At 35.7% G+C, this 25,437-nt stretch overlaps 1 protein-coding gene across 4 annotated transcripts in view; it reads left to right on the top strand.

Moving 5' to 3' along the window:
* The first annotated feature begins 14,644 nt into the window (after positions 1-14,644).
* Positions 14,645-25,437, top strand: part of LOC135154797 (protein scribble homolog) — a 33,225-nt gene continuing 22,432 nt past the window's right edge. For all 4 annotated transcript variants that reach the window (XM_064102863.1, XM_064102874.1, XM_064102856.1 and 1 more), the window contains exons 1-4: positions 14,645-14,837; positions 15,784-15,928; positions 21,030-21,102; positions 22,199-22,244. In XM_064102863.1, the coding sequence (XP_063958933.1) occupies positions 14,661-14,837; positions 15,784-15,928; positions 21,030-21,102; positions 22,199-22,244 (441 nt within the window). In that variant the 5' untranslated portion in view covers positions 14,645-14,660. The remainder of the gene's footprint in view (positions 14,838-15,783; positions 15,929-21,029; positions 21,103-22,198; positions 22,245-25,437) is intronic.

Below are 25,437 nucleotides of genomic sequence, written 5' to 3' on the forward strand. Positions count from 1 at the left end.
TGAAATATTGTATAATTCAAACAATAAAAAACAAAAGAAATAGAGAGCAAAGGACATCATCGACTGTCTCATTTGGATGTCACTGAATTGTGCATATCACTGTTGTGTGAAAAATAAGCGAAACTATAAAATCTCATAACTTTCTTATTTCACGTCTGATTTTGATGAAATTTTCAGCATTATGCTTGTCTGATTTTTCTCTATTGATTTGAATCAACATTTTCTGAGGTGGACTTGACCTTTAAGAGCAGGTGTACTTTGTAGACAGGTACTGGTTCCTGTTATGCATGTGAAAATGGGGAAGTATAATTCAAGGAAAACCAAACTTAAATATTTATATACATGATTGTTTTTAGTTTTTGGTTGCAGTCATGGAGTTTTGAATTTCTCAATATTGGGAAAAAACGCGAGGCAACCACGTATTCAGGATTGAATTTTGGAGGGGGCGGTAACTTCACGCGCTACCTAGGAGGGAGGATGCATGTCTCATCACATTCAAATCAAAAGAAGACGTCTCTTGCGTCTCTTGTTCCCTTATCAAATTTAAATGAAATGCTGAGATTAAAACACTTGTTTTTGAAAGAAATTATGAGCACCCCAAATATGGGAAGAGATTGAGGAATTTGAAATTATTTCTCTTCCCACGCGAAGCACAGAAGCTAAAATATTTTTTTTTAATTGAGAACAAAAGTGGTATAAAATTCCTTTGGTCAGATCAGATTTGATAGCAAAAGATTTAGCCGCATTACACTCCCAAAACAGAATAGAAAACAGGTAGGCTATGCAGGGAGAAAATATTCCTTCCCGAGAATGGCTTCGATACTCTGAAATTTTGAATTTTCTCTGAAACCTCAATTAATATGCTCTAATTTTGATATTTCTTAGATTATGTAACTCGATTAGAATAAAAAAGAGCTAAAAAATGTGAAAGGGATGATGCAAGCTAGAAAAGGGATTTTCTTTTCCCATGCACGCGAAGCACAGAAACCCCTATGATTTTTTATTTTGAAATTTTTTTTTGCAATTTTGCTTATATTAAAGGTATTGTTTAACTTTGTGAGCAGCCGATTTAAAAAATTCTCAAACCAAGATGAAACATGTGTACAAGTGCATGTATTAGAACTGATAAACCATGAAAACAACCATTATTGAGAATGAAAAGCTAAAACTACAAGGCAAACCCCGATTTTGTAAATAGGCGTCTTATAGACGCCTAAATAGTACACATAAGTGTATGGGATGAAATTAAGATGGTGTTTTCGGTCACTTTATATTTCAATTTTTGAAGCACTAAATAATTATTTTCGAACGCTTCATTTTTGTAACATATCACAGACACAGGTGACAAGTGTGACCTTCTAGCTCAGATTTTTTAAAAGTCAAACCAATGTTAACCAATCACTTTAAGCGTCGATCACCATGTTATCAAGCTAAAAAGCATTTTGTGTATTACCATGCATTTTATTTCTTGCAACCTTGATAATGAATCTCCACGTATAAATTTTATCCATCCCAGTTCCCCAGTTTTCTCAATTATTGAGCTAAAACCGAAAACCCCAATCAATCAAAAAACAAAATCCAATCCAAGCATTTGAGATTGAATCAGAATGGTCACATCTTGCAAACCAATCAAGCTCGATCTCTAATGTGTATGCTTCTTGTATGGGGGGGGGGGTGCTAATAATCCACCATTTACTAATAGGCCTATATCAAGTTTCAGTTATACTACTGTCAAACTGACTCCAAAATGGCTGATGGTATCATGTCATATAGGAATAAAGCTGTTACAGACTCTGGGTTCGGTCTTGCCGATGTGTCCGTGGAATTATCGAGATTAATTAGAAACAGTGATGGCATTAGTATCAATCGTTACAAGACACAAACCATCGGTCTCATATGGAATACTGGTTTTGAGATGATATTAATGTGTGTCTGGGGGCTGTTAAATAAACAAAGAAAAACAAAAACACAGTCATAACACCAAGTTCATGATTGGACATCCTAAAAGTGTCTAAAATACATACCGTCGGTGTTTATGGCTTTTCCAGGAATATGAAAGTTTGATGATGTTTTATTTGTGAAACTTACCCCTTCTATTGAGATACCCGTCATACATTATTTACCACTGTATCATGTAGTTTCTCCGCCCCTTGTGAAGTCTCATGTAGGTGAGAATTGATTGTTCCATTCATAATTCCTATTGCACTCCGCCGGCTGTGTTATCCATATTCACAGTAGGTTAAGTTCACACATATTTTCATGCTTAAAGAATGCAGGTGGAATTGTATTAGATGTGGATGGGCTGACATTATGTATTGAAAATAAAATTCTGAGAATTCATGCAAAGTTTGCTGTATGTAATTGAAAAATTAATGAATTTACATTAAAAATATGTGTATTTGTACCAAAATGTACTTTTAGTGGAAAGAAGAAATTCTCCCCCAACAAACAAAACAAAACAAAAATGAGACAAAACAAACACACACACACTCACATATACCAAACAATAACAACAAAATAGCATAGCTGAAAGGTGAGAGGACTAGATAATTGATGTATCTCAAAATTATTTAGAACGCTATTGAATATTGTAGCACTCCTACAAATTAATATTACTTCACATACATTAAAGATGAATAGCATGTAAGAAAAAGGACTATATTGTTGGTGACCTTATTACTGATTTAAAAAAAATAGAGTTAGGCGATGTTTCTTGAAAACTTCTAGAGAAGGCGGTACACTGACTGTAAACCCTGAAAGCCCATTCCAGCATCTCGTATAGCACTTGCCTGAAAAGCGTCACCCGGAGCCCGTAACACAAAGCTTAGCGATGAATTGCAAATATGAATGAACACTTCTGATTGGTTCCTGGTCAATATTTTGAAGCAAATGCGCGTGTAACATTGATCTTGATTGGTCAGTAGATTTTAATAGCGATTGATCGCTAATCTATGTGTTACGGAGCCCTGCTGTGGTAAATGTTAGCGAAACATGGAGAAGGTTTCTTCTAACGCACGATATTTATTCATTCCAAAATATAACTTACAGCATGTAATGAATTGGAATTGATATGATTTCATGTCTGACCAGGCACATAGCTCTGGGGAAACCGGTTCGTAGTGCCTGAACTTGGCGTTATTTTCATAACCATCCCATCAAAATTCATGACTGGCTGCATAGCGCAAATAGCCTTGGGATCTTTCACATTCGAAACTGGAAGCTTCCAATTCTTCTGCTGCTTGGTCGTTAGGAGAGCTCAAGTTTTGCACAAGCTTTCCTGTCTTCCATTTTGTTTTACCCCGCATCAGAAAAACAAATCAGTCTTTGATTGTTGTTGTAGTAAATACGGAAGTGATGATTGTTGAAGGTTATGACAAACCCTGATAAAAGGTGGCCTCATATTATCAGAATTCTACAGCTCATCCATGTTAGACATTATATAACATTCCTCTCAGTCTCAGTATTTGGATGACTTTTAAGTCAGATAATTCAAAATTTCACATAATCTACTGTCACAGTCCATGCAATGTTCCAATCGTTTCTGCGGGGAACTTTCTGCACATGATAAGCACTGGGATCCGATCACAGTCACATATTACTTGCAGGAAGAGAAATCTCCTGGGTTCTTCATAGGTGTGGCTTTGTTCGTGACCCACTTCCAAGACAAGACTCTATGCATATTTTAGCCAATTCCTAAGCAATGTAATTGCTCCAGCAAATCATTGATAAGTTGTAAGTTAAGAAGTGATTAATGATCAAGCTTTGATTTTATTCAGTGCCACTTCTCCCACTACTAAACAATATCTTTTATTATTAAAGAGATCCACTTAAAAAAAAATGCATTTGTCAGAGGCGAAATTGTTGGGATGGTCAAAAATAGAAAAGGATGAATGAAAATGAAGAAATAACAAAATTTAGTTGAGCCAATAAATTTGTAGCAATGCAGCACTTTGGTTGCCTAGTTCGAACGATATGTGAAGGTCATATTTGTGTCCTATATTGAGTTAGCGAGATATACAAGTGATACATACAGATGTATTCCAGGATGAGATGTAGGTGGGCAGTATTCATGGGAGGGGATTTGACACCACGTTGGAAGTATCGTCTTGATCCTCTCCAAGCTCTTCCAGACATCCAGGAGCATGGGGACCCAGTATCACGAAATATGGGAATCAATCGTATAATCAAGCTCAACTTGAAAATCGAAAGCAAACCATGTACAAAAGTTATGATCAATATCAATTGTATCTTTCTGTGTTACACCCCTTGATGTGATACATGTACATGCTGAAATCATATTAATGCATCCTTATGATAATATCATGGAGATGACACCAGTAACGTGACTCCGTCAAACTCAGTAGATGTGACATGTCAGCCAAGCCCTAGGTCAGGGAAGTCAAACTTGATGCGTGCGAACCAAACAATATTCATGTACATGTAAATAGTCTGCCTCCAAATCTTGAATCGTACTTGTAGTAGAAGCATACCAATGTGTGAGGAAAGAATAATACCTGACGGCAACAGGCGCAGATCCAGATTCTGACTTTTACGGGGTGCAAATTTGTCTGTTGACGAGAGAAAAAAGGTAATCAGTCCAAAATGACCTATATTTCATTTCCCAAAAAGCAAAAAAAAAGAAAGTTCATCACTTATTTTACAGGGTGTGACCGCTGCACCTTCCGCCACCCCCTGGATCCGCGCCTGAGCAAAACATAATTACACACATATCTCAGAAAGATTTAGAGAAAATTGGAGCTTTGGGTAATTACAACTTCTGTGTTTTAAAACGAATGAATGAATGAATATAAGTCTGGGGTTCAAACCCCAGTGCATCACTCAAATCCTTAGGCAAGTCATTCCTCTGTACATTTGCCACTCTCCACCCAGGTGAAGAAAATGGGTATCTAGAATAGAAAGAAATTCCTTGAATTTTCAAGTGCCTGATGAGGGAGCCATGCTAAATATGCAGTGCTTAGAAACTTGTTATGGATTTAAGCACTATATATGTTGCATATGATAAATTTGTATAGCACATGTGACATCCACCTTAATTAGGTGCTCAATGCGCTCCTATATAGTCTTCCGATTCCGGTGCACACGGCTTTAATATTTTAATAAACAAACTAATTTTCGAAAAAAGGATAATGATGGTGCACAGTTTTGACAATGTTCTAAATGAGGCAAGTTAGTAAGGGATTGGGAAAAAATGAATGCGGACCTGTCCAATGTGAAAGAGAGCTCTAGGAGAGATGAAAAAAGGATAGAAGTATGTAGAAATATGAGAAGGAGGATGAAATTCTAGGTCTAAGTGCATGGGATTTGTGAGGTGGATGGTGAGTTGAAAAAACAACAAAATGGAAATTTGTTGAAAAGGTCATCCTCATTTTTAAATTTAGCTAGAAGTGAATGAAAACCAGGATTTGCTGCTAGAAAGTATGATTGATCATTTGTTTATTTATCATCATAATTGTCTTTTTTTTAAGTTTCATTTTTTTTTTACATGTAAAGCCCATGTCAATGGTTTGCAGCAGAAGATATATTGATCTGAAAATGATTAAAGATAGTGTAAAATTATCTGCCAAATCCGCTTAAATTGCAACTTTGATTGTGTAGATTTTCTTGAATTTTAATTATCTGTTCTTTTAGTTTGTAGAAATGACGTGTTGTAATATTCCTTGTGATTTCAATAACATACTGTCTGCTTGCCCACAGCGGCACAAAGACAGCAATAATTTCAAGTGTATTGACAATCATTGAACCAAGTGATTTGACTTTTTTCTTCCTCCTCATTTTCCCCTTCAGTCGAAGAGCTTCCAGCGGCGTCCAATTAGTGAGAGTTTGTTTGAGCATTCGGTTTGTCTTTCTTGTAACACTGTCCTTTTTACTCCAATTCCAGTTAGGGAGTGAAACCATTTTGGTAAATTTGAAAAGTCATGTCAGTCCTAGAGTGACTGCAATTACATTTTGTGAAACGTTGCCTGAAAGGCAGTTGGAAAATGTCTTTACGAGGGACTAGTAAGACTCGTTTCCAATAAGAAATGCAAGAATTTTTTGAAAAATGTGCTGTAAGCAGCTTAAATGGCAAAATTTCATTAGCATAAAAGGCATGCATTGTTACAATTATTTCTCTATTTGCCATTAGTACTTAAGTTTTATGGAAAAGAGTCCCCAATGATTTTGATGCAGATTTCTAGCTTTTCTACTCGTGATATGATCTACGAATTGACTTTTTCCTCACCGTTTTCTCATTTAACAAATATTGTTGTTGATGGAATTCAGATCAAAGTTTAGGAGCTATTCATAATTCACATTATATTCAGCATACAGGGGTCACCAAATATTCCTTTGCAATGATAGGGTTATGATTTTTTGTGAATTATGTATTCTCAGTCTGATATTGATCTGTTCTCTTGCTCAAACACTGTCAAGGGCTTCGTTTAAAAAGTGGTTTTCTTGCAAGACTATGGCCCGTATTCTGAAGTCAGGTTTAACTTAGACCATGGTCTAACTCTGTGCTAAAATTATGGGAAGCCAAAAGTGTTAAAATTTTTATTACGTTGTACATGTTTCTTCTATTTACTGTGCTCTTTCCTGATTCTTCAATGGTGACGACAATCATCTATTTATGCAATTATGAATGATTTAAGAGCCAAATGAGCTGAAATATGATATCTCTACTGTTAGTGATTTATGTAACAATTGGCTATCCATACTTAAACCATAACTTTAAACCTGAGTTTAAGTTAAACCCGACTTCAGAATACAGGCCTATGTGACTATATTTCTTTTCACTTTCATTCATCCCATTCATGTTCATGTACTTCTATGTGATTATGGCCAATCTTTTGAAAGTTACTGAAAAGTGAAATGTTGATTGTTAATTTGGTAGAAAATTGAATTACATGTACACATTATTAAGGTCAAAGTGAATGACTGGCATTTGTGCTATTATGTAGGAATGTTTTATTTATTTACCCAGAGATTAATTGAAAATGAAAATTAATTACTTGAAATTTACAGTTTCCGAGGAAACGCATAGTAATGATATTCAGTCAGGCTCTTAAAATGCTTTACAATACTTCATGGATGAATGCAGATTATTATTCATGATGTTTGTTGAGGTTTCTTGTTTCAACTGGTTTGAACTGTACTGTGTGTACAGTCATAGTCTATTCATTTCTCCTTTTCTCTGTTAGTGAAAAATAATTAAAATCAGAATTAATGTGCATGTCATTGCATAATACTTGGGTGTTTTATAATTGCATTTTTGAAGTACTTATTGTTCTCTATTTTTCAATTATTTCATTTTTTTTAATCATCTACATTCAGACAATAGATACAAAAATGAAAGTTGTGCCCACATATTTTTCATAGCATGAAATATCCCTCCGTATTTTAAGTATGACCTTTATTGATGATGAAAAGACTTGTTGAATATTCCCATGACCTCATGACAGGGTCATGATTGAAGATTGATATAATTCAGAAAATTATAAATATATATTCCTACCTGTAATACAGGCCTACGTATACCGGGAAAGGGGGGGGGGGGTGTTGTAGATTTGAGAAGACGGTGAATTAGCCAAACAATAATTGAAAATGAAAAGATACTGGAAGGATTGAGAGCAGGGCCCCGTCTTACAAAAAGTTATGATTGACCCAATCAATCGTAACTCTATGGAAATCCATCAGTGTCATAATTTTTTCTACAGGAAATTTGCAAAATGTCCTTTGTAAACAAAGGAGAACAGACCATAATGTCAAGAAAACAAAGACTTTATGTAATTTACGTCATATCTAGAAAACATTTTGAACATTCATGCATTCGAGATGTTGACATTGCTGGCCGTCCATAGTTGTGATCAATCGCAACTCTTTGTAAGATGGGCCCCAGAGATGTCTCAGCATACATGTAGGAATAACAACAGTTTTCGTCAATTTGCAGGTCCCAGAATTTTTGTTAAAGATATAAAGCTCATCTTAGTTATAAAGTAATGTTAATATTTAAAAAAAGAAAAAAAAGAAAGGAGAGGAAGAACTTTAATAGTGGCTGTGCAAATTAGAAGATGAGCAACACTCAACTCCACATTACTCTAAAGCTCTAATCCCTGGGACTGGATAATATATTTCAGTAATGTCACTATAATGACAATGCATAATTGAAGAGCTCTCGGAAATCCACAGACATGTTCAATACGGTAATATGAATTGATGGAGCGCTGGTAGAATTATCCCTATCCACTTCCGACATAGCTCGATGTCAAAGGCACTGAATTCCGCTTTTAAACTCCCGGAGGTCGAAAGGTCAGGAAAGTGCTAACCTAATTAGCAGCCTGTCAAGATATCAGGTCATGGCAGCTTGAAGAATGTATCCCTTCCTCCTGTGTTGTTGTTATCGCCCTCAACAGTTCCTTGAACCCTAATGGGGTGAATGCACTTTTAGACCAGAAAATTTTCTGCTCCGTTTATATATAGTAAGTGGATATTATTTGATGTCTGGGCCAATGGATGATTAAACAATCAAGAAACTTTTTTTTTTGGTTTAATTGAAGGCAATACGAGATTCGTCTACTTTATTCTGTGAAGGGGGCGGGGCGGGAGCTTTCTTTATAGTCCATACTATTGGTTATGTTAATTTACCACTCTCTTTAAAATATAATTCGTTTGGTAATTTACATGTAAGCCTACACGTACACTTTCGGCAAATTTAAACAGAAAATAAACATAAAATACTGGTATTTGATTTTGAAGGGGTAGTATGGTTGATGGTTTCTCTGTGTGGTATAATTAACACACCATCTGGCTGACTGGTATATTTCTGGGTCAGTTCCCCCATTAACTCATCACACAATTCACAGCATTCCAAATTCAGGTTTATGATAACATAGAAATTGAGAGGTGGGACTACATCTACATCTGGTTGGGTTTTGCAGGTCGTAGACCCTCATTGTCAATATATTTTTTCTCTCTACGGATGAAAGCCTCTTAACAATTAACATAATATTACTTCTAACTTTGAATTATGATTTTTTTTTATATTCAGAATTTTGTGCAAAATACAATTTTCCCGTATAAAAATCTATGTTGAAACCAGGAACTGAATTTCCTCCATTTCCATCTTAATTTAATTTCTATTGAAAAATAGTATACATATTATTTATAAAACCTACAATGTGTTGCCCAAATTGTCAAAGTGTTTTTTTTCTTCACAACATATGTATTATTAATTTTTTTTTTGCAACGGATACAAATATTTATGTTTATATATGGTATACAATTTGTTTTTGTTTGATGGAAGTGAAATAAATAAATTTGAATTTGAATTTGAAAGTTTTGACACCCAAGGTAAAGGAAACTGTATTACAGAGACAAGTGTCCCCGAGAAAGTAGGTCATTGTAAAAAGGTTCAACAACTATTTGTTTTCTTTAAATGCAGTCATCCAGTAGATCATCTCATCGTATCCGACTTTATTTTAAGCCCCCATCACACTTATTCCGAATCAAGCAGAATTGGCCTGAATGAAAGGACTATTGTTTGACCACCAGTTGGTCATTTAAATCTACTTCCAACACCGTTCGAAAATATCCCTCGAATGTTTTGAACATGACCAAAACCTTCGGGACGGCCAAAAGAAATGACAAAAATATTTCGAATGCACTCAGAATGCAGTCAGGATATTTAGAATGCCCCTAGAATGTCCAAGAACGTAGCACGAATTATCAGTCTGACTCCATTGCGGTTCATTTTGACTAGTGTATGATGATACACCTGGTCAATTTACTGAATTTCAACTCCAGTTTGGTGAATTCATAAGTTCCTCCCAAAAATTTCTAGATTTTTTAAATATTTTTTTCTTTCCAGCTTCTGTTTGATTCCTGCTGATTCCGAATAAGTGTGATGGGGGCTTTATGTAGCACTGGTCAAAAAATGGATACATGTCAGAATGACAATAATCTCTCTCTGGATTTAAAGTCTGGTCATATATTCATCAATCATCACTATAATGAGAAGGATCTGTGATGTGTAGCCGAAACAGACCCTTGGGAGATGCATTAATGAATGTCTTTTAGTTTTGTTTTATGCAATGCAGACACGTACATGCACACCATCAGACCTGGCTTCTTCAGCCCAAGTTTTGAACAAAGCCAGTCTGTTTTGCGCTGTGGAAAATTACAAAATCTAAATGAAACATTAATATCTTATGGGTTACATCTTTATCACAGGCCCATGCTGTTTCAGTTTGTGTAATATACTGTATCTATATAATTCAACAAAGTGTCATTTAGTCTACTGACCAGTTGGTGAGATACCCATTTGTTATCATGACCAGTTGGTCTCATACCCATTAGGTCTTATTGTCATATAGCCTTTAGAATATTTTTTTATCAGTGTAGCAAATGTCGATGGAGGAAAAGTCGTGTAGCAAAATTTTGTCGCTTGATAGGAGCAAATGTCGCCTCTGCGAAGGTTGCTTAAGCAGACCAAATGTTGCCACAGCAATTGCCGCGGGAGTAATTGCTGTATTTTTAGAAGCAAATGTCAGTTTCAGACTGCTGATTACAAGTCCTTGTGGAATATTTTTCTGTAAGGTACATGAAAATATGGGAAATTCCCTTACAAGTCTGGGATTCTGGAAAATTCAATTAAAGAAGTATTTTTCATACAAGTGAGAATGATAAGCATGGATGTACACACACAGAGGCTTTTTTTGTAAAAGTAAGATTGGGATTTGATTATTGAGTATTTTGCATAGATTTATTTATGGATTTGATTAAAAGATTAATAAGTTAATGGATGATGAAGGGGGTTAGGAACTTTGTCCAGGATTCAAAATAAAAACAACAGCTTCTGCTGCTAATACAATTTTAATATTGCAATCCTTTTGGTCAGGCAGGAATGGTCAGAGCTTAATGGGCCTTTAATCCAAGAAGTCAATTATTCATGGAATACTTTATTCGCAAACTCAGTTTAGAAAAAAAGGTTATGTTTTTAAATTGTATTAACTCATTTTCAGTAAAAGAGAAAAAAAGTTGAATTGTGAATTAGATTCTGAATCACATTCACTGGAATTGCTAACTTTAATTTTTTTTCAATAAGGTTAGTATTGCCATTCGGGTTTTTTTTTCGGGGCTCATGCAGTATATGATTAGATCTCATATTTCAGTTCCTCAGTAAATTTAACCATTTCACATTATCACTCTAGCGAAACATTTTGAAACAGTCTTTTGATGATACATGTATTCTGTTTCAGTTCATTCTATTTTCATCTTTTACAAGCAAAATGATGTGGAATTATTCAACTTGATTTTTTCACAACAAGGACATAATTTCATAATATACACCTCGCAGAATTCATAGAAACTGTCTTTCACTCCAAGTACGAGCTTCATTCCTGTCCAGGGGCCCGTAACACAAAGCTTAGCAATGATCGTAGTACATTTTTCTACGATTGATTCCTTTGACTACAATGTACAATCAATCGTGAAAATCAAGTGTACAATCAATCGCTACCCTTTGTGTTACGGGACCCAGATTGTTAACTATTTCCTGATTTGCGCCAGGGCCCTGTAGCGTAGAGATTGATTTTAGCGCTGATTTTTACGATTGATCAGACACAATAATCAAAGCAGCAGTCCTAGAAATCAGCCCAACGATCGATCCCTAAGCTCTATTATGTTACGTAAAGCTTTAATAGAAATTGATTGTGGAGCTGATTTTTTACGATTGATCATACACAATAATCAATGCAGCAATCCTAGAAATCAGCCCAACGATCAATCACTATTTATGTAATACAGGGCCCTGGTCTTCGTATGACGAGGCAAATGTTATTGATCAAGTTGCTGCTTTGTAATTGCATTGAATTCCATGAAGGTATACCTCCATGTTTAGAATATAAATGAAAATGGAAATCCATATTTCATTGTTTGAAGTAGAAATATGAAAAAGAGGTACTCTGAAAATTAATTTTGCCCGATTGATCATGGGCCCTGAAACCACCATGCAGGTCTAGTCCCATCTTTTAACCTCTTTTGGTCTGACGTGGCCGAGGCTTGAACTCCCGACCTTCCAGTTATGAGACGGACCAACTGAACCAACACACCAGTTGAGTGTTTTTACTTGTTTTTCAGATAACACTGGATACTTGAGTTTCAAAGCAATGGAGAATATAATATTCTGAAAATCCATGTGTGAAAACGATGCAGCAATAATAGGACATGTATGTAATGTAGATGTAGACTTCAAGGCCTGTTGTGTGCACTCGGCTGCCGCCTAATTTATGTGCTAGTATATCGCCATTTTCCATATTTACAATGTTTGACTAGTTGTCAATTTTCCAGAGCATGTTTTTAAAGAGCTTGCCACATTAGGCTTACATAAAGCCACCAGGCTTTACACATTTCCCAGGGATGAAGATCTCCTGGATGACACTGAAATCACATATTTGTCAGAAAATAAATATAGCGGTGACATTCTAATCCTTGCGTTGAATGTCACATTAATTACTGTGCTTTGTCAGAGGGAGAAGACACCTGATGGGAGAAGAGCATGGCTGAAGGAGAAAGACGGTGCAGATTGGGTTTTTAGAAGTGATAGAGAACGATGGGAAATGCTTCATACTCCCGCAATCAGTCTAGTCTTTCAGGTTGGAGTTGATCGAGAGGGAGTGTGGAGTGGTTTTGGCCGGGGGAAGAGGTGCAGAGAGTTCTGTTCTTATTTGGGAACAGTGAAGGAAGATGCAGAGACAGATGATAGAAATGTGAAGAAGAGATTGGTGGGGGGGGGGGGCGTGGCAAAAAGGAATAGATCAAGAGTAAGGGGGATCTGATCAGTGTGACAGAAAGCGTTATCTGGTGAGAATGTACATACTTGATGTTTAAGTCGGATACAGTACCTCACCACGAGTTTGCTATTTTTTCTCTTTTTTTTTCTTCCGAACTATCTAACTCGTGACTTTTTGTTGCATTTTACCAGGATTGAAAAATATTTTTTTAGCCTTGCATACATCAAACCTATTCAAACTTAAAAGTCAATTGGCATCGTTCATTTCACCAACTTTTAACTATTTGAAAAGCAGTTCTTGGTCACTTTAACTTATGCTATGTAAACATTTTTTTTCTTCAAAATTTTCCATTATCCAGAGGGATTTCTCCTAGCATATTAATACACAGTAAAACCTGCTTTGTGACTTAGTCTGCTGTGCAAACCCTTCACTCGAGTTAAGGGTCTGAATGTGCAGCCTACTCATGCCTTGTGTACTGAAGGCCCTCTCGTTCTAGTCTGCAGGCACAGACCCAGATTAAAACTTTGATCAACAAGTGTGTCTCCACGCAGAGACTAGCACATACAAAACTTGAGTGAGAGGGCCTTCAGTACACAAGGCATGAGTAGGCTGCAATTCAGACCCTTTACTCGAGTCAAGGGTTTGCTCAGCAGACAACTCTCGCTCAGGAATTGAATTGAAACAGCAAGTTTTGTATGTGCTAGTCTTTGTGTGGAGACACACTTGCTGATCAAAGTTTCAATCAGGGTCTTTGCCTGCAGACTACTTTGTGACCACCTGCATTTAGAAGGACCACCTCTCTGTATACACCACTAGTTGGTATCCCTTGGGTGGTTCTTATGAATTTATTTATTTCATAAAAATTGTATTTATGACATTAATTAGTTACATATGATACATTGTGGTTGTGCCATCACATTAAAAACCTATGGCTTGCAAAGCAGTGAAAATATACAAACATAATGAATCATTAAATGAAAACTAACAGTCAAATCTACAATGAGTAATTTACAAACAAACTACAAACAGTAACAGACAGAACAAAAAATACTTAGAATTGATTGTGTTGTCAAAGAAAATTGTTTTATCATTTCCAAAGCAGTTATACTGAAAGATAATTGAAAGGAGTTGCAGTAAACACCAATATCACGAGTAGGTCAATAAAACTAAGATTAAATTGTCACTATATGATCTAGATCCGGTACAGTTAAATAAACTGAACTTTGTGAAATTCTTAAATCTATTAAGCCAAAAAACGATCACACTGTGGATTGCCAACCAACACAGATAAGCACATGTGGAACAGCATATTATTATTGCTTTTAAAGATACCAGACATTTGACATTTCCAATGCCTATTATGCCAATTCCTCAGCAATTACTCATTTTTTTAAAATTCAGAATCCTTTGGCACATAATAAATGCAAACATGACACTAGGATGGTCATTTCATTAGATTCTATGGCCCGTATTCTGAAGCCGGGTTTAACTTAAACTCAGGTTTAAAGTTGTGGTTGAAGTATGGATAGCCAATTGTTACATAAATCACTAACAGTAGAGATACCTTATTTCAGCTCATTTGGCTCTCAAATCATTCATAATTGTCTAGGAAGTACAAATAGATGATTGTCTTCACCATCGATGAATCAGGTAAGAGCACAGTAAACATAATAAACATACAACTTAATAAAAATTTTGACACTTTTGGCTTCCCATAATTTCAGCACAGAGTTAGACCATGGACTAAGTTATACCTGACTTCAGAATACTGGCCTGTGTGAACTCATTTTGAAGTCGAAACCACAACCAGCATTTATCTTTATTAAACAGTCCTTCTGCTTGTCTCTTTTCAGTATGTCCAACCTGGTAGCCATGGAGCTGAGGGAGAACTTGCTTAAGGTGCTCCCTGACTCCCTCTCGTTCCTGGTCAAGCTGGAGACGCTGGATCTGGGAAGCAACGAGCTGGAGGAACTCCCAGAGACCCTCGGAGCTCTACCTAACCTCTCAGAGCTCTGGCTGGACTGTAATCAACTCACCATCCTCCCACCGGTGAGTTCTTGAATCAATCCTAGATATCTTTCTTGCAAAATATTTATTGTCGCTGAGCTGTTAATACCCTGTATCTCAAAATAAAAAAAACAAGGGTATCTTGGAAAAAAAAAAAGTATTTCAGAATAATGGCAATTATGGCAAACTAACCTTGCCTGAAAACAGTTTCCTTATTCAGGTAATTGAACCCTTTGTAAGCAAAAGAAGGTTGCCGCTTGTGTCATGCTCTGAAACAGAGCTTTTTCTGAGTGGTCCTCAACATATATTGATTTTGATTTATGTAGTTTTTACAGCCCAATGACGACATGGTAGATTGGGATACAACTTTGAATGATAGGATGAGAAGTGGGAATTTTACCAGTGCCCTGGGAATTAAATGTTTACAGTCATTCTCATGATCAATTGGATGGTATTTGCAATCTACAGGGCATTGTGTAATAGGAGAAGGAAGCAATAGCAAGAAACTCACCTTCAATATGAAATCAAGCGCAATTAGGCCTAAGTCTGTTGATTTAACTCAAATTTGTTTGTTGAGTTGCATTCAATCGCAACACAACTTTCTTGCAACGGCCAATCATGTCTGAATTTTAAACTTAAGCTTGATTTTTGATTGAACATATTAAAGTTTCTTGCATTACCCCTATTCAAGTATCAAGTAACTTTCCTCTTGCAACTCTTTTGTGTATTGTGTGGTGTTATGTCAAAATTCTTTATGATTGAAATAAGAAAAACAAAGATGTTATACAGATCATGTTGTGATATTTATCACAACACAACACCTGGATTTGGAGTGATAAATGTAGATAAATGCCTTGCCAAAAGATGTGAGTGCTGTCATGGGCTTTGAACCTTGAACCCTGTGGTTCAAAGTCCAGAGATTTATCCTCCGAGCCACAACACCTCTTCATGTTCTGATGTTTCCCCTATCCCTTGGTTCATCTTGCAGGAGATCGGAAACCTAGGTAACCTCACATGTTTAGATGTATCAGAGAACAACCTGCAGTGTTTACCAGATGAAATAGGAGGTCTTCAGAGTCTCACAGATCTCACCTTGTCACAGAACTGCCTAGAAAAGTTACCTGAAGGAATTGGTAAGGAACAAGGAGATTGGAAACCTAGGTTTCCTCACATGTTTAAATGTATCAGAGAACAACCTGTTTCAGAGAATAACCTGGGTGGTGGTTCATAAAGCTGTTCGTAAAGTTACGCACAACTTTACGCACGACTGGAACCTGTTCTTAGGTGCTAAATCAGTTACATAGGGAGATCATTTAGCACAAGAAAGGGTCACCAGTCGTGCGTAAAGTCATTCGTATCTTACGAACAGCTTTATGAAACGGGCCCCTGTTGTGTTTACCAGATGAAATGGAGGTCTTCAGAGTCTCACAGACCTCACCTTGACATAGAACTGCTTAGAAAAGTTGCCTGAAGGATTCAGTAAGCAACAAGGACGATGAATTTGATTTGGTCCTCAGAAGCAATGGGAGCCGTCACAGCCGTGCCAGTATTGGTACTGCTCTTCCAGTAGGCTTTGCCATTTTACCTTATCATTGGAAAATAGTTCAATCGTAAACTTTGGTGGTGGGGGGGGGGGCGAGATTGGACACAGCTATTTGCAGAAGGTTGAAACCTTTAGGCCTGTCGTACAAGCAGCTACACCCATCACCAATATACCACAGTCCTCCTTTGCCAGTCATAGGAGACCTTTTTGTTTTCTGGTTGTGTAGTTTGAAGCATTACCCGCTGCATCAAGCATCTTGATAGGCATGTTGATTGGAGCTGTAGCTATTTTCAGGCTGCGAATTCATTTCCATACAGACATGTATCAAGGGAACTTTATTTTTGTTTATTCTTTCAATGAACATCCTTCAATATATATTTCCTGGATTTACCAAGATGTAGCTTTATCTAGGAAATATGTAAACCTGGAAGGCAAAGAATCTCAATTCTATGAAAAGAATAATTCAGGTATTAGGCTATACCTATAGGTATGAAATAACTCAGAGGAGTTCTGAGATGGATGTCAGATACACAGACAATTTTAAAGGATCCAATACGAATAGAATTGCCAGTAAATCCTTGTGTTGGCATTGCTCAGAGGAACTGTCCAGGAATTGAGGACATCTTTATCTCTCAGAACTACCTTCAGAATTTCCTGCTGGGAAGCATTTAGTTTAGTAACACCAAGATTTCAAAGCACCCACTCCTCTTGCGAACCAGTGATTGCAATGTTGATGAAAGATATACACAGAGCTTTCTGTACGCAATCGAAAGTTTACAGACTCGCTGTTTCCTTTGACAGCATGTCAAACTCTCCTAAACAATCTGTGCCGGTATGTGGTACACCTATTCAATTTTAGGTAAAGAGACAGATCTTTTGATAAAACTAACCGGGTTCCTGTAACACAAAGTTTGATTGTCAGGCTCATTTTTATGTTTGATTTTATACACAATAATCAATGACATCAATCCTAGAAATCGGCCCTATAATCAATTGCTAAGTTCTGTGTTACAGGACCCAGGGTCCTGTTTCATAAAATAGCATATCAATGGCAGGGTAAACTTCTCCTGAAATAGTGCTATTTCATATGCAAAGAACAAATTTTATCTTGACAGATTTGTAGCATTTTGATCAAAATTATGATAATGATATAAGGAATAAGTATTTCTATCGAGCACTTTCTGATAAATTATTACTCAAGACACTACATATAAAATAAAAAGTACATGGGACATAATCATAACCATAACCATAAACATATTCCGATCGATTAACACCATTGAGATAGAAAACTAAAACAACACTGAAACTTAAATCCGACGTACAGCCAAAGATTGTCTTTTCATATATATATATATATATTTTTTAAAATACAGAAATGAGTGCCCTGTCTGTATTTTGCAATAAATATTTGCAGACCTGTTGATGTGTCTTATGTCTACTATGACCATTGCCATATCAATTATCCATGTTCTTTTATGTATTTTTTTGTCTGAGAGCTTAATTAGGCAGAGAGTCAACCTTAAAATGTTATTAATAATGTGCAGTATGGATTCCCTAAATCAAGTAGGCATTTTATCTTTCCTGGGCTCCGTAACACAAAGGTTTGCAATCAATCACTAAATACCAATGACCAATCAAGATCATCGTTGCATGTGCACTATGTTTAAAATACTGACTGGGAGCCAATCAGTGCGGTTCTTTCATATTTGCAATTCACCGCAAACCTTTGTGTTACAGAGCCCTGGAAAGCTTTGTAGGTCGTGTCCCACCTCCTGAAAAGCTGGCTTTCAAGGGAAAGGGAGACGTTCACCCTGTCAATAAGTTGGATTTGACAAAAGTGGTTTTAAAAAATGAAAAAATATTGGTAGGGATTTGATGAAAGTTTTTTTTTTAAAGTTTTTATTTCTTATGTCACAGGAGCAGCCCCTCCATATTCTGTGTCATATCATATAGATTCCCCAAAATGCAATTTTCTTAAAACAATTAAAAGTAATTTTATTGGACAAGGGATATATTGTCAGACAAATCCTTTCATACCCTTTCGAAAAAAAAATGATGTTCCATTCAGAGAGTGGATTTTATGGAATTCGTATTAAATTTTGTGGAGCTGCTCGCCTATGATGTCACAAATTATAAAAGTTTGATAATTCATATTTTCATTGTCTTTGTAATTGCATCAAACCTTCACCAATTTTTTTTTCCTGCTTTTTTTTCAAATTAAAACTAACTTTATATCAGGGTGCACAACATACAATTTTCATGTTCTGAAATCAGAATTGCTTGGAATAGTTAATGAAAGTTTATTTAAGAAGCAGCTAAAATGAAAGTTTATTTAAGAAGCAGCTTATTTTGGGCATTTTTTTAAATAGAGAATTGATTAAGTGACTTTTTTCTCTAATAGAACTTTATATTTGGGGGAAATATAGACACAGCTAATTCCATGAGAATGTAGAATTTTATCATGTTGATTTGTCTGTTAATGTAGGGAGGCAACTCAATACAAAAAAAGAAAACAAAAAAATACACTATACAAATTTAAAATTCATTCATTTGTATACATTTATTTCATTCAGATTGAAAAATCAAAATAGAGTATATGTACAAACATGTTGATATAAAGACACACAAGAAATATAAAATGGCTGCTATGGCAGGTATGCCTTATTTTCAATATCTCCTTGCTACATGTGAAAATATTCCAAGGCAGTATTATCAAAATCAATCCCCCTACCTTTCTCCTCCATTCAGTAAGGCCGGGTGGTTTGTTTATTTCGATAACACCCCAGGCTGCATTTGGCATTACATCTCCCGGAAAGGGATCAGCCTAGTGTTGGGGAGAAATAAAGTGTGAAATTGGGACATACTCATCAAATACCAAGTAGAATATTGAGATGTACCTCGGTATTGAAGATATGAAAATACCTCTGAGATTTAGAAGAAGAATACTCAGAAAGAGGCTTTAGCTTTTCTTCTGTGAATAGTGAATAAAGAACGAGAGCTTCAGGCAATCAGGGAAGGGTTGAAGTATGGATCGTGCTCGGATTATATCTTTCTTCTTTTTACGGACAGAATGTTTGTATTTCCTTGTTTTGAACTTGGTTATCATATCTGCGGAAGTTTCCTTTTTTTCCGTCTTGTATTGTTATGCTCCTAGTAGCCCTAAGCTTTAATAAAATCATTATTGTCTTGAGTTCTTGATCACGCTCGTCTGAATTCACAAAGGTGGATTTGATTCTCTCAGCTGAAGTAATTGTTTATGCAGATTTCATGCATAATTATAATTCAGCGCATGTATTGAGAAAGAGTTGTATGCTTTGGTTGCAAGGTGCTATTTTAATAAAATTACCTTTTGAACATCAATGCATTGTAATATTTTACACCTGGTTTCATGCTATAGATAGAGATAAAGAAATGGAAAGTGATACTCGAGTGAAGAATAGATTGTTACATTATGTCTTAAAATCACACACAGAGTATTTCCCTGTTGATGAAATTTAAAGAAATTATCTGTTTGGTTTTGATCAGGTAATACATCAACCTGATATTGCATTACAATCTGAAAATTTGAGAGTGGTTGTTAATTCATTTATTCAATTGAATTAATGACAAGGTCATTCTTCCCTTATCATTGCCTCTCAAAGTGCGCCTCTTTGATTGACCCAGTTGATAATGGTTGTTGTGGTGATGATTATGGAAGTGATTTTATTGTTGATGATGCTAATGATGATGGTGCTGCTGTTGCTAATGATGATAAAGATGATAAGGAGGCGGAGGATGATGATAATGATGATGATACTGATGGTGATGGTGGTGGTGGTGGTGATGATCGTGGTGATGATGATGGTGATGATGGTGATGATGATGATGATGGTGATGATGATGATGGTGATGATGATGTTGACGATGATAATGGTGATGATGATGATAAGGGAGAGGATGATGATGGTGGTGATGATGAGTACTATGATGATGATGATGATTGTTATGAGGATGAACATTAATAATGAAGAAGTTTATTTTCTATCACTTTTTATGTGTAGAGAAAACATTCTAAGGTATCTGTCAATACTCACATACTTGCATGTATCACATTAATACTACGAAAATTTGTAATATTCTACACCCTCTCTCTCTACAGCTGTCTGTAGAAAGTACAGGAAGGGCAATGAATTACATTTGTGCCAACTGTTCAAACATGAATAAATTATGAATCATTTGTTCAAGATAAATGCCAGTTGCGGTAATGATTTCAAAATTAGTTTAAACAGAATCCAATCAGTGTCTGTATGTATGAATTAAAAAAAATATGTGCCAAGGGAGTCAGGAAGAAATTGTATAATTGCTGAGGAATTAGCAAAATTAGCATGACATCCCATCGCAACGTCTGGTCTTTTTCCAAACAATAACAATACTCTGTCCCACATGTCCTTATATGTGTTAGCGATGTTTAGTGTGATCATACGTTTGTATTTCACCATAGATTTCATGATTTCAAATTCACTTTAAGTAACTGAAAGTACCAGAGCAACATCTACATGTACATGTAGGATGATAAAGTGATAATTAACCTTGATTTTTACGGATATCAGTGTTTACTGCAACAATGTATGTAATGAATAATGTTTAGAATCTTTCTGTGATAGTACATTGACCTATCATTCCATATCTGTATTTACATTTCCCCTTAGGTAAATTGAAAGAGCTGAGCATCCTCAAAATAGACCAGAATAGACTAATTACCCTCACACCAGCAATTGGGAGGTAAGTCTTAAAGGATTGTGTTGCATGTGGGAAATAGATTTCAGAGAATGATATGTTATTTTCTGTCTCTTTGTTTCTATAATCAATTAAAATGAAATCACTTTAATGTATCTGTATGTTTTATTCCATGTATTTATAATACTTAGTACTTTATTTATTCATTTATGTATGATGATAATGATGATGATAAAGAAGGTGATGATAAATAATATAAAAATTAAGTATAATAATGATAACAATCTTAAGTTTGTTTTTGTGTACAAATAAATGTTTCTGTCTCTTTTATAAAAATCATGTTGTGTACAAGGTTTTTCCTACTTAATCCCTGAAATAGAAAATTTAAATATTTTGTTGAAAAAAAAGATCACCCAAATACTCTTATGTTCTCCAGCTTATCTCCTAATGTGCCAGTATTTCATCTTTGCAATTTCACTGCATGACATGAAAACATTTGAAAGGTTGCAGTGGATTTACTTGTAAATAAGCTCCTGTAAACAGCTGGATACATTTCAGCGGTTCGCTATAGATAGCATTGATTTAATAAAGTCTTTGTAATATGAAACCTTATATTTTTATCATTCTTAATTTCAATTTATCACCTCGTGTATTGTATCATTTCTTTTATTTCACTGATCCTTATCAATCTGCCCTCTGGAGGATTGCATTGTCTTTTGAGATGTGTCCAAAATAAACTGGTTCTATTAGGATTATAAAAATAGACACATTATGGCATGTATATAGCATGCAGAAAACATATATCTCATAGTTGAATGTAGTTCAACTTTGATATGTTATTAAAATTAGTAATAATCTCGGTGTTTGTAAAGGGCTTAAGGCATACAATATAGATATCTAAGGCCTAACGGATTTATTATCAACCTGGTCATCAGAATCAATCAAGACTTCATTCCAGGGGAGTATTCCAAGCAGTTGCCCTGTTGGGCGCTTCTGTTTGCTGGACAAGCTACAATGATTATAGAAGAATCTTTCCTCATTCTTATTATCTATATTGCTCTAAAGTAGTCATAATGCTATTGTTTTTTATTTTAGTTTTCTAAGATCATATTAGTATTGTTTTATTTCCTTTGCTTTACAGCTGTGAAAACATGCAAGAGCTTATTCTGACAGAGAACTTATTACAGGTGAGTTTATTACACAATATTAATTACACAAAATACATATTAAATAATATAAATATCATATAAATATTTCGCCCTTATTTTGACGTCAGTGGCTGATCATAAGAATTTTGTTATTGATTGTGCATTGAAGCTAATACAATCAATCATAAAAAAACAAGTTTACAATCAAATGCTTAGTTTGTGTTATGAGGCCCAGGTATTACACTCGCTCTCCAATCTATTATACCTATAAGCAATTCCAATATGGAATGACATATCTAGCTTTTTGGGAGTCCAAAGTCTGTATTGAGGGTCATGACATTCACTGTCAAAGAGGACAAAACAAAGAGCAGCTGTTTCTGCTTTTAAATCACTTTGTGTGTCTTTGGTGATACTTTGGCCGACACAGGAAAGGGTGTCTAGGCCGATAGGACAATCTGAAAGCCATATGATGTTATCATCGGCATTGATTGCAATTACAGGAATGAGATATGAGGTTTCAGTGGATAATTCAAGTATACCTTTACATAAAGACCCCCAAGGGAGACAAGAAAATCAGTCTTTATGAACAGGTTGCTTTTAAAAGAAGACAGAAACCGGCAGCCCTTAACAGCGCCACCTCAAGTCTTCAGCTACTCACATCTGGGCCCCGTCTTACAAAGAGTAACGATCGACCCAATCAATCGTAACTCTATGGAAATCCATCAGTGTCATAATTTTTTCTACAGGAAATTTGCAAAAGTCCTCTGTAAACAAAGGAGAACACACCAAATTGTCAAGAAATAAAGGAATTTATCGACATACATTCATATCTAGAATTTTTTTTGAACAAACATGCATTTTATATGTTGACCTGGCTTGCTTTCCATAGTTGCGATTGATCGGATCAATCACAACTCTTTGTAAGACGGGCCCCTGGGGAGCGTTTTATCAACATTTTCGTCTGACAGGTTGTCGGATCTGACAACTTTCCTTGATGTTGATTGGCTAAGAAGCACTGTTACTATGGTAGCTGTCAGATAAAATGGGACTAGTCGGATAATCCTACAGTGTGAAATGAAACTGGCTAAGCAAAAAGTATGGGGTTAACAAAGACAGTGCGAAACCCCCCAAAAAAGAAGATAGTATGGGGTTAAAGATAGTATGGGGTTAAGAAAATGCAGTGTGAAAAGCATATAGAAGGGGTTGGGACACAATTAGATGCACCATGGAGGAGGTTGTAATGAAAACATGTCATACGCCCCCTTTCAATGAAATTATCCTAGCAATACCCCCAATTCTATACATGTGGAATGTATTTGATTGATCAATGTCTTCGTTGTGATTTAAATGATGAAAATATATGTTTTACACACCCCCTCATTCAAATTATCACCACAATGCCCCTGATTCTATGAGGTGCATTTTTAATACCAATTTGTTATTTGTTATACTCTATTGGTATTATTTTGCTCACATTTAAACTGAGTTTTACATAAATTTCATCCGTACAAAATCATTTATTAACAACAACTTTGGTTCACTTAAATGGATAAATAGAATATGTTTGCAGGTTATTTCAAGTTCAAGTTTATTTAAACCTATCAAACAAGAGACATATTACATAGTTTAACAGAAAATAATGATACATGTAGGTTTGGGACCCGATAGAAGCAGAGATTGTAAAAGGTACCTCATACAGTGCATAATGATAAATCGGTGATACGAAAGGCGGTTCTTGGAAGGACCCTTTCGTGCAATCGGCCCCAGGGTCTCTTGAAGTTTTATGTTTTAAGTGTAATAATGATAATAGTAATAATACACAGTTCTTGTTTAGTGCATATCACAATTATGAATAATGTCTCTATGCACTTCTAAAGGACTTGGATATTATTACCCAAGCTGTAGCTTGGCAGCCGTAATTACTAAGATTACAGCCCACACGCATTTCAAGGAATAAATTCCTGCCAGGTACCCATTCACCTCACCTGGGTTGAGTGCAGCACAATGTGGATTAATTTCTTGCCAAAGGAAATTGCGCCATGGCTGGGATTCGAACCCACGACCCTCTGTTTCAAAGTCCGAAGACTAATCCACTGGGCCACAATGCTCCATACATTTACCACTAGTTATGATTAAAACAGGCTTGATATTGGATGTAGAAGAAAGTGATCATTAAAAAGACATCTCTCATCAGGAAATCCTTCCTGGAATGAACAATAGAAAAACATGTTGAGCCAAAGTGGTTTATAAACCTTTTCTTCATTGTTTATAGCTTTGATGAAAGATCTCAAGGTTGTTGCCTCCAAGACTTCTTGCCTTGAACTCCGACATTTGAAATTCTCATTTATTTCTCCCCCTGTGTGGAAATTGAACTTTATTGCAATTTTACGAGAGCCTTCAGTCACTCATTTGCCCGTAAATCTTCATTCACCCTCGAGTTGACTTCTACATTGTCTTTTAGGCGGAGGTGGCATTCTATCGTCACCTAGGGAGCATGACATGAAGCAAATTGTCAGTGATTTTTCAATGATTGACTCGCTCTGAGCCAATCAGATGCAAGGATTTCAGTAGCTTATAACAGTTTTCCCGTCAAAAGCACTATTTGTTTCATGAAAAGCTCCCCTGCTTGTGTTAATATACTTGTATTACCTAAGCCCAATTGTTTGATAGATTACTGATGAGGAAAAAAAAAACACACACATATTGCAGTGTATAAAAGGGAAGTGTTTATGTGCACAGCTGTGGCAGAAAAAAAAAGACTATATTATTGCCTCATACATGTAAAAAAAAAAAACAACAACAACAACCACAAAAGAAAACTTGAATATTTTTTATCACTGTATTCCAGTTGCTGCTAAATATCATTTCATTATGTTACATTTGAAGATGCCAGGTTCAGTGTTACATTATCCATTGTTTTTTAAAATAACACTGTATGTAATGAGGGCAAGGTAAGCTGTGACTATGCTATCATCCTTCTTAGAATAAAAGCGAATTTAATATCTAGGCGTAATGACGTCATAGCAGTCGTACGATTGGCTACGATTTGAAACTAATTTGGCCTTTACTCCAAGATGAAGGCTTGCAATCTTTCAAAATGGTTATATTAGTATTCTTTCAATTAATTTCAACCTCAAATAAAATGATATGTTCCATTCACATTTTCAGAAAACGAGCAAAATGCGATTTGTTCCAAAATCGGATCGCGAACAGTCGTAAGGTGTGCCATGGC

The sequence above is a fragment of the Lytechinus pictus genome, chromosome 1 (genome assembly GCF_037042905.1).
Source record: "Lytechinus pictus isolate F3 Inbred chromosome 1, Lp3.0, whole genome shotgun sequence".
Lineage (NCBI taxonomy): Eukaryota > Metazoa > Echinodermata > Echinoidea > Temnopleuroida > Toxopneustidae > Lytechinus > Lytechinus pictus.